Source organism: Podarcis gaigeae (assembly GCF_964106915.1).
Source record: "Podarcis gaigeae genome assembly, chromosome: 6".
In the NCBI taxonomy this organism is placed as follows: Eukaryota; Metazoa; Chordata; class Lepidosauria; order Squamata; family Lacertidae; genus Podarcis; species Podarcis gaigeae.
The window spans coordinates 81,378,092-81,391,381 of NC_139682.1; the positions used below are offsets into that span (position 1 = coordinate 81,378,092).

At 43.8% G+C, this 13,290-nt stretch overlaps 1 protein-coding gene across 2 annotated transcripts in view; it reads right to left on the reverse strand.

Moving 5' to 3' along the window:
• Positions 1-13,290, reverse strand: part of CRB1 (crumbs cell polarity complex component 1) — a 177,381-nt gene that overhangs the window by 21,080 nt on the left and 143,011 nt on the right. For both annotated transcript variants that reach the window (XM_083745309.1, XM_083745308.1), the window contains 4 exons: positions 7,941-8,494; positions 3,667-3,832; positions 1,636-2,542; positions 484-612 (listed from right to left, as the gene is read on the reverse strand). In XM_083745309.1, the coding sequence (XP_083601435.1) occupies positions 484-612; positions 1,636-2,542; positions 3,667-3,832; positions 7,941-8,494 (1,756 nt within the window). The remainder of the gene's footprint in view (positions 1-483; positions 613-1,635; positions 2,543-3,666; positions 3,833-7,940; positions 8,495-13,290) is intronic.

Sequence of the window (13,290 nt, forward strand, 5' to 3'; positions counted from 1 at the left end):
TTAACTAGGGCAGGGGTTGCAGATGTCTTGCCTGTGGGGTCCCCCCTTCACCGCCTAAATTAGATTTGATATAAACTGTCTAATGCGCGAGTTAAACCACAGAGCCTAGGACTTGCCGATCAGAAAGTCGGTAGTTCGAATCCCTGCGACAGGGTGAGCTCCCGTTGCTCGGTTACAAATGAAATAAGAGAAAGGTTATTTAGTGGTGAATAGAACCTAATGTTTCTTTTTAGAACCCAATGTTTTCCGGGATTGACTGGAGATACAGTGCTGTTTTTTTAAGAAAAATAAATGCCGGGACTCGCCATGAACAACTCCCTTGTTTTCTTAAAATGGCAATGGTGCTATCCTGAGAAGTGCCGGAACTGTGTTCTGATGAGTTCCAGCTGGAAAAAAGCCCTGCTCCTGTTCCTACTGAGTCAAATTACCGCATGAAAAAAAAAAATGATATGAAAAAACTTATGATTATTATAATAATCTCACCGCCGTCCTGTAAAGCCTGGGAGGCACATGCATTCCAAGAGTCCTTGAAGCTCAGAACAGTTGCCATAGTTGTAACAGGTAATATTTTTGATCTCATTCCCGCACACTGTAGACGGTAGCCGTATATATCTAAAGCGAAACAACAGTGGTAAGCCTACAAAATCACTTTCCCCTATTATTTTACACCTCAATCTCTGACTTTTGTCCTGTTGTTATTCTGTCTCTCACAGCTGCAATAAACCTACCATTAAAATTACGGACTGGTCATTTCTTCGTCAGAGAGCAAACGTGCAAATTTAGCAGGGGATCAAATACTCCCCCCCCCCTCACTGTACATGTTTGCTTGTAGCAGGGATGGAGAAGAAATCAGGTTTGGTTAGGACAGTGTTTCTCAAACTTGGATCCCCGGCTGTTGGACAAACAACTCCCATCGTCATCCCTAGCTAGCAGGACCAGTGGTCAGGGATGATGTCGTCAAACAGCAGGTCTGAGAAACACTGGGGTACGATTTGAACGTCAACTCACCTAATTCTCAATTTTGAAAGCAATGTGTGAGCTGAAACACAGCTATCCTTTGAAATTCACACCTCCAAATTTTGCTATGCACTTCTCTCTAGGCATGAGTCTGCATGGCTTTGCCTTCGCTCTGCCGCTTTCCCCTGGAAAACCCACAAATTTAGCACTAAATTTGAACAAACAACAATCCACAGAAAACCTGATCACCATTAGTTCTGATTCAGTGCTAAATCTCTGTTTAGACAAAGTTTCCCAAACTTAGGTCTCCAGCTGATTTTTTTTTTTGGACTACAATTCCCACCATCCCTGACCACCGGTCCTGCTAGCTAGGGATGATGGGAGTTGTAGTCCAAAAACAACTGGAGACCTAAGTTTGGGAAACCCTGCTTTAAACGCTATTAGAAAAGAACCAGTCCTATGTACACTTATCTGGGAGCAAAGCACCATTCACAATGATGGACAGTTATAAGACTGAGGGTGCCCACGACGTTACCTGATTTCCTCACCATGCAACTCTTAGTAGTGCAATTGCTAACCCAGGGGTTTGTTCAGCTTTTAATCCCTGCCTCATTTAAGAGATTGGAAACAACTGATACTGTAGCGGCTGAATTTCTTCATCAGGCTTCAGGACAGTACCTGCAAAACCTTCCGGTGAAATTCCCGGCACATAGGCAGGAATAGCCGTTAATCTCATCAACACAGGTGGCTCCATTTGCACAAAGATGGCCCCGGCAGTCATCAATGTCTTCTTCGCACCTCGACCCCGTGTACCCCAGATCACATATGCACTTGTACATTGCGACTCTGTCGCTGCAGTTTCCGTGCACACAGGGATTTGATGCACACTCATCGATGTTGGTTTCGCAGTGGGTTCCAGTGTAACCCTTGGCGCACGTGCAACTATAATAAGAGTAGAAGTCTTCGCATATCCCGTTGTGCATGCAAGGGTTTGAGCTGCAAGCGTCCAGTGGAAGGCAGCCAGTGACGACGGGCTTGGCAGATATCTTGAGGAACTGCTCTTCCTGTGGTTTCTTCATATAGCCATCAATGGTTTCAAAGTAGGAGAGGTGGATGCCACCAATTTCCACAGTGCTCATGCACCCTCTGAGCCCGTCCAGGTTATCAAAAGCTTTGTCAGCAAGGTAGATATCTGTCTCTTCTCTCAAGAAGTTGAGGTTTCCTGTGGCAACCGTACTTGTTGTGATGTCTTCCTTGTCATTTATATCCATGAGCCATCTCGAGGACTGAGATAAGGGCTCCATCATTGAGAAGGTCACCTGGTGCAGGATCCCATCATTCACCGGCCGCGAGCTAGCCAGGCTCAGCGTATACAAGCTGTTGTCACTTTGCAACTGGAACACCAATTTGGCATTCTGGATGCGGATGGTGACAAACTCTGGCTCCTTTTCTGCGTAAAGCAGGATTACGTCGGAGTCCCGAGTCCGAAAGCCAAAGGTTATGTTGGTGAGGTCCCTGCTGATGTTCCCATTGCTTCTGTAAAATATTGCACTGCTCCTGCCGCTAAAAATTGCATTGGCAATACCTGTGTAGAGATAGCAAAAGGCATTAAGCATCTAGAAGTGGTGTACTTAGTCATGCACATTACATTTTATTTAACTTTTTGTTTTTTGCCTTTATATACTGGTAAGATAGCTTAGTGTCCTGGAATGCTTTTATAGCCATTAAAAATGCAAACAAACAAACACTCTCCCTCTTGGTATATGGATGGAAGATTGAGATAAAATGGTGATAGAGGGATATATATCAAGAGAGAGAGAGTTCTGCTCAATTCATCATGTCATAGTTTCAGCACCCACCAAAAAGGTAAAGGACCCTTGGATGGTTAAGTCCAGTCAAAGGCGACTATGGGGTCGTGGCGCTCATCTCACCTTCAGGCAGAGGAAGTCGGCTTTTGTCCACAGACAGCTTTCCAGGTCATGTGGCCAGCAGGACTAAACTGCTTCTGGCGCAATGGGACACTGTGACGGAAACCAGAGCTCATGGAAACACCGTTTACCTTCCCGCTGCAGCGGTACCTATTTATCTACTTGCACTGGTGTGCTTTCAAACTGCTAGGTTGGCAGAAACTGGGACAGAGCAATGGGAGCTGACCCATTGCGAGGATTCAAACCGCCGACTTTCTGATCGGCAATCCCAAGAGACTCTGTGGTTTAGACCACAGCGTCACCTGCATCCTGCAGAACCCTGCAGTGCCCTCTAGCCTCAGTGCCCAGTGTGGTGGAATGAGTCATGCGGCCCTAAATCCACCTCTGGTCTAGCAGGTGCTGAAAAGGCGACAGAGATGCCTGGATAAATGACTGGATTTTTATCCAGTGTTCTTATAAGGGACCTTAACAGTGTTTTTCTAGTGTAGTGGCTGCACAGTGCCTCAGTCCCCCTAATGTCTAGCTGTTTTTGCACCCGGTAACGCTACCACTTAGCAAATTCTTTCCTGCGGTATAAGACGAATGAAGTTGCTAAGAAACACTCAACTTCAGAGTGGTGCTATGTACAGTAACAAATGCCCCAATAAATACATCACAAGGATTGGGAAAGCCTGAAACACTTGTGAAAAAATTAACACTGTGCTGCCTTAGTCCCTCAAAGATAAGGAGATGGGGGTTGGGCGTTAGGGTTTTTCAGGGGTGAGGAGAGGGGAATACTTGCATTCAAATCCTCGGTGCACCAGCTGGCATTGGGCTTCATGGGGGCACGGACTGAGTTCGCACCACCTTACTTCCTCGCAGGCTTTCCCAGCTGTATTTGGTGGGCAGGTGCAAGTGAAGTCATCCCAGATGGAATAGCAAACGCCACCGTTTTGGCAGGGGTTCGGCTAAAGAGGAGAGAGGGGAGTCAAATGTAAGCAAGTATCTCTAGCAAGGCAATCGAGGAAAGCGGCTGTGGGAGAAAGAAAGAAGATGAATTATTTCCTATGCCTACTGCTCTGTCATGTTTCCTCATTTTCCTCATTAAAAAAGCGCCATGAAAACACGCTCTGCTGCTGTAAATGCCTACAGTGGTACCTCGGGTTACATACGCTTCAGGTTACACACTCCGCTAACCCAGAAATAGTGCTTCAGGTTAAGAACTTTGCTTCAGGATGAGAACAGAAATCGTGCTCCGGTGGCGCGGCAGCAGCAGGGGGCCCCATTAGCTAAAGTGGTGCTTCAGGTTAAGAACAGTTTCAGGTTAAGAACAGAACTTCGGAACGAATTAAGTACTTAACCTGAGGTACCACTGTACTGGAAAAGTGCCCAAATACAATTGTGGGCACTTTAGATAAGGAAAACAGGAGAGATGGGGGTGGGGTTAAATATCCCCTCCCCAGAGCTGCTGCTCCAGTCAAATCTAGAGTCCCCAACTGATAACGGTACAGATGTATCAATGGTCTTAGCATAAGGCAGCTGTCTGTATTCTACAGGATTAATGGCCTCAATTAATCATAGCTAGCGGTTGTATCCAATGCTAGCCCTACTCAGAGTAAATCCACTGAAAATCAATGGACATGGCTAACTCAGTTTCATTAATTTCAATGGGTCTACTCCAGGGTTTCCCAAACTTGGGTCTCCAGTTGTTTTTGGACACTAGTCCTACTAGCTAGGGATGATGGGAGTTGTCGTCCAAAAAAATCAAAACAAAACAAAACAAAACAAAACAGTTGGAGACCCTGCTCCAGAAACAGTTTGGGAAACCCTAGTCTGCTCTCACTAGAACAATTGGGACACAACCCTAAAGCTATGAGACTAGTCAGTTATTCATGACTAGGTTTTCCCCATTGATTTTAATGGATTGGGGCCAATCATTTTCAGGCTGTCTGGGAACTCACAAAGTATCATGAGGAACCAGGAACATGGGATGGCATCATACAGCATACTGAATTCCTTTTGTGATAAATGCGGGTTTTATAGGGCTCCTTTACCGTTTTAAGGCACGGTTGCAATCCAATTTCTTTCTGTAGTGGTCTGTATTGCAAAAGCACATTTCCGACATACCAAAAGGAAAATTTTCCTGCCTGGCAGAATTGACTTTTTAATTTTTTTCCAAATTTATGATTCTATAAGATTATCACAGTTGTATTACCTTATCATATCAGACAAGCTTAGATAAGATATATTTCATTTGTTCCGAAAACCACTTAAACAGACCATTTGACTTAGTCCTAGGAGAAAGGATATCAAAAGATGAAGGAGAAGAAGAGATGATTGAAGGCGAAAGTGGTCAAAGGGAAGAAAGGAGGCGTGTCAAGTAAAGCCTTTGCCAAATAAGAATGGGAAATGTTTTTGCAAACAACTCTTGGCGAAATCCGGTGGTGCCCTGAAACCTTCCTCTTTAAAGAGCCTTTGTAGAGAATGCACAATACAAAGAAGGCCTTTCTGGCTAGAGAGCGTTGAGCGTGCAGAGGTTTGCTGCATATCAAGGCCTGACCTTTAGCAAAAGGCCATCACACGTGATTTCAGCGCAAAAGATTCCAGGTTCAATCCCTTGTGACTTCAGACAAGCCTGGAACAGATTCCTGGTCTGAAACAATGGAGAATCACTTCCAGCTAATATAGACAACTGATGCTCTTGCATCTTCCTGCCTTCTTCCTTGTTGGACCATAGGCTGGTTGTGTTGGCTTTTTGGTGAGCCCACAAAAGAGTTCTCTAAGTTTGGTCTTAGGACCTTCCAAGTGTTCCTGTTTTCCAGGGGCACAGAAACCACCCCAGTTTCTGATTTGATCCCAGAATGTCCCGCTTTTCCTTAGACATCCCTATTTTCACTGGATAAATGTTGGAGGGTATGGAGTCATGCAACCCCCACAAGCCTAGGAGATAAGTAGCTATACAACCTTTAGAAGACATCTGAAGGCAGCCCTGTACAGGGAGGGTTTTTATTTTATGTTTAATATTTTATTATGTGTTTATGTATGTTAGAAGCTGCCCAGAGTTGCTGGGGCAACCCAGTCAGATGGGCGGATAATAATAATAATAATAATAATAATAATAATAATAATAATAATGATGATGATGATGATGGATGGCCCCATTTTCATTGGAGAAATGTTGAAGGGTATGCACAAAATAGCTCTCTAGGTTTGGTCTTAGGACAGCCAGCAGGAAAAACGAATGTTTGGGAGTAGAGATTGAGTAGAAGGGGAAGGGAGACTTTCAGTGGGAAGCGGTAGTATTGTAAGTTATGAACTGAAGCCAGGATAATGTGATATTGCCTACTTCGAATCATAGAATCATAGAGTTGGAAGAGACCACAAGGGCCATCGAGTCCAACCCCCTGCCAAGCAGGAAACACCATCAGAGCACTCCTGACATATGGTTGTCAAGCCTCTGCTTAAAGACCTCCAAAGAAGGAGACTCCACCACACTCCTTGGCAGCAAATTCCACTGTCGAACAGCTCTTACTGTCAGGAAGTTCTTCCTAATGTTTAGGTGGAATCTTCTTTCTTGTAGTTTGGATCCATTGCTCCGTGTCCGCTTCTCTGGAGCAGCAGAAAACAACCTTTCTCCCTCCTCCATGTGACATCCTTTTATATATTTGAACATGGCTATCATATCACCCCTTAACCTCCTCTTCTCCAGGCTAAATGTTCCTTATAAGGCATCGTTTCCAGGCCTTTGACCATTTTGGCCTGGTTCACACTGATTGTGTGGTGACTGCAGCGTCAAATGGCAATTTACATGTGTGAATGAGTTATCACAGATCAGTCCTCACAAAGAGGTCTGGGGATCTCTTGCTGTTCAGCTGAGCCCATTCATAGATTCTGGGGCAAGTTGACATGGGCCATATAATCAAATTGTGAGAAATCAAATGATGTCTGTGCATGGGTGAACTGGTTCTCAGTTTTCAGAGCAGCATTGGGCTATAAATGGAAGAGAACAGAGGAGAAGGGCCTAGGCAGACGTGAAAGTAAATTAGGGGAAATGTGCCACTCTTGAAGTCTTTTCTGAAGGGATGATGGTTCGTTCTGTGGAATATCATGCCTGCCAAGATATAACAGGACCCCATCATCTGCACTTTTCTGGGGGGGAAATTGAAAACGTTTTTGTTTCAAGCTTTCCCAACTGGGTGAATGGGCCTGTGCCATGGGTGTCCAGTTTTTTGCTAAATTAGTTTGTCTTAAACGTATTTGCTTTTTTGTGCTTTTAACTGCTTTTAACTGTTTTTATTGTACATCACCTTGAGGCGCTTGTATGAAAGGCAAATAATATATTAATAATGATAATAAGTTGAAAGAAGGGTAAGCACAGGAAAAAGTGCTCAGCATGATTGTAAGTGATTTTTAAAAAATAAATAAATCATGAAATGTTTGAGACATTAAGAAAAAAAGTTGTTTCGTATGAAACACACTGTACAGGAACACATAACTGACATTAGAACACATTCCGCCAGCCCACTTGTATTTGCACATATGTAACAGAGATGGCGTTTGTTTATAAATCCATTACTTTTTATGCAAAGTTAAATGAGGACCGTGTGATTTCTGGTAGATCCAACCCACATAGGGGCTGCCTTTGTATTTGTGTGGTGATACAACATTCCTCTCTTCTTTAATATTTTTACAGGCTTCATTGCCAGGCCCAAATGCCCATAACAGACCGTGTGATTAGCCTGCTTCGAAAGTCTGGTTTTACAGTAATTATGAGAATATTTTGGTTTGAAAAACTACAGTGAGTTCAAGTTGCCCTTAATGAATAGCAGGCGTGCTAACTGGTTATCATTACCTTGCCATTCAAGCGCCGGGCTTTCCAGCCTCCCAGATGTTTCTGCGGTCTCGGCGCCCGCAAAGTGTGGGGCTGTTTGACAAAAACCTGATCTTACCTGCCTGTTTCGGATATCGTGTTCAGATATTCTTACTGTCACATGCTGTTTTCGGAGCACTGCTAGTTCAAAAGAGAATTCCTCGCTGCAAACATGGAAACGGCACTTTGAGAAACAGCATCCTTACCTGACAGAGGTTGTCTCCGATGCAGCCTGGGGCAATGTTGATCAGCGTGCTCTTTCTGATGACAGAATCTGATGAAGTCGTGACAGGGAAGAATTCCAGTGGTTGGTTGCCCAGTCTTAAATCTTGGATGCAGCCTTTGAAATAGCCACCATTTACATGGGTTTCTTGGTCGTCGGGTAATCCTCCGATGTACATAATATCACCGCTCTGGATTTTTATTACAGGGATAGAAATGTAGCCCAGGTTCTGTGAAGACTGGAATAGCTCGGTCTTGTTTGGCTTGATTTTTAAGGATATCAAATAGAAATTTCCATCATTCACAGGCTGTGTTCCAAGGAGTTTGTCAGAGCTTAGGCCCGACGCCAGGAGTTTCCCACCTTCTAACCAGACCTTAAGAAATAGGATTGCGCCTTTTTTCAGAGACAGCAACAAGCCAGAAGGCTTGCGTGTTCGGACAAACATTGAGATTGTCACACTTTCGTCGTCGCTGCCTTCTAAAGGAAAAGCAGCAAACCCTTTGGATTCCTCATGTCCAAATCTTCCTGGAATGTACTCTTGAGTTCACATGGCAAAAAGAGAGAGAAAAATAATAATAATACAACTTTAAGACAGGAATACTGATGGAAAAATGGACATATTGCAAAACAGACCGGGAATGCTCTGGCATTCTAAACTAAAATACCTAATGGCACTTTCAGTGGCAAACTACTATGGTTTGTACCACTCCTTTGAAAGATGCATTACGAATCCTGCAAAGCAAGTGCAGCCTTTTAAAGATTGAGATATATAATTCTACCTTCTGTCTGAGATGATATGATATAACTGGCCCCAATTCAAAGCTAGGGGACCAGCAATGGCTGGCTCTGATGCTTCAGTTTCAGTCCTTTTGGGAAGGTAAGGGTTGTAACCCACATGTCTTACATTCCTCATTTCCAATCTCATCAGGGATCGCCCAATATTCTGTTCAGTAGTTCTGTTTTTCTCCTGATGGCCCATCTCTAATGTGCGAGGCAAAGACAGATAACATATTGAGTGTCTTGAACACTGTGGCCCCAACGTTGTTTCCCTTTTTGTTGGATGACTCCGTGAATTTTGCTCATGCTCAGGGACTATTGGTTGTCAAACCTGAATTGGGAAGGATTTCCTCCTGAACTCAAAATTCCTCCTGAATTTTAGAGGGCAAGGGAACTGTTGGCCTCCCCCTTCAACATACATTTTGGATCTTATCTGCCAATCACAGGGGCCAACGTTGGACATTTCTGTCTCCCTATGAATCTGATGAAAGTTCTGAGGAACAAGTATGAGAATAGCAAGCTTGAGTCCCATGGAAACACACACAAGAAAGAACACTTCCTTAGTCCCTGCAAGCTGATTCTAGAAATCTGTCACAATGTAGAAACCACAACTATTTGATGTAGGAAAAAATGCAGGTTAATTCCCCCATTTCCATGTTGTTTTCAGCTCAGCCTGCTTCCTGCCAGGCAAAAAGAGAGGTCAGTGTTGACTGAACCGGGGATGAGGCAGAGTGGGCCCTATGAAAGGAAACATTTTCTCTGATGCTTACACCAGAGCAGGGCCTCTGGTATGAGTGGATCCCAGCTCTGTAGCATATGCAGTCTGCTTGTTGATCAAGCTATAAAGCAGACTTTTTGTCTTGGGACATCAGGCAGCAATGTTGCTTCCTCTTTGTCCTTCTGCTGTGTTCAGCTCTAGATAAGCTTCTAATAAGGTGTAGGCTGGCAATTGGATATGTGCCTCTTTGTGTCTATTTTGGGTATTTTGCCATCAGCTCTGAGGGATGTGAGACCCAATATGCTGTAACAATCTTTAAAAAAATAAATTGGGATTTGCTTTGGCAGTTCCTGTTGTACAGATTTCCTTCTGGTTATAGCCAATCTACTGGTGTGCTATATTCTCCTCGTTAGACTAAACTGAAAATTTAGATGACCAGGTATGATGGCTGATCATCCTTTTTCTTGATCTGAAATCAAGTCTGGCACAAATGCCAATCTCTCAGACAACAACAAACCCCAATAAGTAAAAATCTTAAAACGTTCAAGTGAAGGAAAATGGTCAAACTTAAATCTTATTTTTCTTCTTGTACCTTCAAATCTTAGAATTGTAGAGTTGAAGGGACCACAGGGGTCATCTAGTCCAACCCCCTGCAATGCAGGAATCTTGCCCAACGTTAAGATCGGCCTTGTACAGAGTACACAGGTTGAGAACCCAGGATATTGTCTGAAGGTATATGAGGCTTGCTAAAGCTAAGCAGATCTTGGTCTAGACCAGCCTTTCTCAACCTATGGGTCCCCAGATGTTGTTGAACTACAACTCCCATCACCCCTAGCTAGCAAGGCCAGAGCTCAGGGATGATGGGAGTTGTAGTTCAACACCATCTGGGGACCCACAGGTTGAGAACCGCTGGTCTAGACAGAGCCTAGATGGATGACCACCTAGAAACCAGATTTATGCCACCTTGGATTCCATGATGGGTGATCAGCACATGTAAGAAAATAGATGAAGCAACTATACTGCTAACACGAGCACATACCCCAAAGGACCAACTGGCTTACTAAATCTCAGAGAAGATCACGCCTAGGATTGGACAAACTGGCTTCTTCTCAAGCTACCTTCACTCTTCATTGAGGCATGGCAACAACATGGCAAAGTTCAGGAAAGAAATCAAATAAATAATAATATTAAAGTGGGATGGAGTCTCATCATTTACTCAAACAGTGTGGTGACCTAGGGAGGCTCTCCTAGTGCCTTCGTTATATATATTTTAGGTGCCAGACAGAAATGTTCCTCTTCAATTGGGCCTTTGGCTGATTCATATTCTATAGTCTTTAAAATGTGTCTGTGGGAAGGGGGGGGGTTTGTTTTGCTGTTTGGTTTTACTTATTTTCTTGGTTTTTTTATCCTGTATTTTATTCTGTGAACTGCCCCGAAATCTTATGGTGCTAAATCTAAGAAATAAATACAGGTGCTAATTAATGTGGATCACATGGAATGGGAAGCGGCTCCCTGAACACCACAACAGTTCAGGGCAGCTGGTCCAAAATATTCTGGAAATTATTTGGAGATACACTATCATGTGGAAATGGTTTCCCCTCTAGGTCGACTTCACCATATGGCAGGGTGAAGTGGCTTGTTTCTGGGCACCATTCAAAGTACTGGTACTTTTACCTTTTAAGTTCTAAATTGCATTGGGACTGGATTACTTAAAAGGGTCACTTTTCACCACACGAGCCTGCCTGAATATTCATGTTTGACATCTGGGACTCTCTTCCAGGTGCCCCACAGCAAAGTTAGAAGAAGAAGAAGAAGAAGAAGAAGAAGAAGAAGAAGAGGAGGAGGAGGAGGAGGAGTTTGGATTTGATATCCCGCTTTATCACTACCCGAAGGAGTCTCAAAGCGGCTAACATTCTCCTTTCCCTTCTTCCCCCACAACAAACACTCTGTGAGGTGAGTGAGGCTGAGAGACTTCAGAGAAGTGTGACTAGCCCAAGGTCACCCAGCAGCTGCATGTGGAGGAGCGGAGACGCGAACCCGGTTCACCAGATTACGAGTCTACCGCTCTTAACCACTACACCACACTGGCTCTCTAATGTTCAGGCACAGGAACATTAAAAAACTTATTGACGCCTAGTCAGATGATCATTTCCTCTAGTTCAGTATTGTCTACATAGACCAGCACCAGTTCTCCAGGGTTTAAGGTAGAGGTCTCACATAGCCCTACTAGGAAATGCCAGGGATTGTACCTGTATGCAAATCAAATGCATTGAACTATGGTCCTTCCACCAATTTAGCAGGATTTAAGTGGGAAGTGGGGAGATGAAGGCAAGAACTGATGTCTAAGCAGCCCAGGGAGGCTTTCTGAAGTTAAAGTGTTGGCCCTTGCATGGCAAAGGGAGGGCTGAGGAGGTGTATCTTTTGGTCCTCTGCTTCAGGCAGCAAAATATCTTAAGCCAGGATGGCTTCCAGAAGAAGAAGAAGATGAGTTTGGATTTGATATCCCACCTTTCACTCCCTTTAAGGAGTCTCAAAGCGGCTAACGTTCTCCTTTCCCTTCCTCCCCCACAGCAAACACTCTGTGAGGTGAGTGGGGCTGAGAGATTTCAGAGAAGTGTGACTGGCCCAAGGTCACCCAGCAGCTGCATGTGGAGGAGCAGAGACGCGAACCCGGTTCCCCAGATTACGAGACTACCGCTCTTAACCACTACACCACACTGGCTCTCCACAGTGCTATATTAATAGATGAAACGGCCCCAAATCAATAATCACAATTGGCTAATCTGAACTAAAACCTGTGCGGTTTCACAGACCAAACAACATCAACAGCGTTAACTGGAGTTAAACAAAACAAACCCTAGCTGGTCAAAAACTTGACCAAAAAAAAAATCAGTTCATAGGGCGGGAAAGCTGCTTTGGTGCTGACCTCTCTCTCTCTCTCTCTCTCTCTCTCTCTCTCTCTCTCTCTCTCACACACACACACACACACACACACACACACACATATTGCCTGCAGTGTTTTATTTTAATGACATGATTATTATAAGACTCATGAAAACAGGGGTGATCATTGTGGAAACCTGCCTTCTAAGTGTTACAGGATTCATATCTGGCTCAGTTTATTTAGTTTGGGGAAATAAACCCCCGACTTATTTCTGAATAGACAATTTCATAAATAACATGTGAGAAATGTTTTAATTTTGTGAATGAGATGATCTTAAACTTCTTTATGTGCTTGTTAAAAACAAGGCATATGTCCATAAATCTTTCCCCTCGGTGCTGAAATGGTCATTTTTAAGCATGAAAGGTTAGTTTATTAAAAAAACAAAACACCATCTCTCTCTATTAAGGGAGTACTTGAAAGACATTTTTCTTGTTGGAGAGAGAGCGCTTATGATGCAGCAAAGCCGGCGAGTGGCAGTTAGACGCGCAACGTTACAAAGATGGCAAAGGAAGCAAGGTTAGTCTTTAAAAAGGGAGCACAGCGAGCTTGCAGTTTTCAATTACTCTGCTTCAAAAGAAATATTGGATCTGGTATGTGGTTTGATGGGCATTTAGCATAACCTTGGTCAATATTAACCTCTTGAGCCATTATGTCTGGATGCTGATGGAAATAAATCAACTTTGTTGCTTGCCTGCTACTGCTGAGAGAGTGCAGTGTGCAGTGGAAATCCTTCCCAGCACTTAGTGTTTGTCAACTTCTCTTTAACAAAGATGCAAGTAATTTCTGTACCACAAAGCACACAGCAGCAGCAGCGCTTTGAAGAGCTCTTCCATTATCTATAAATTCCAAAGCGAGTGTGCCCTTGTATATTAGGAATTTAAACTTTAATGGATA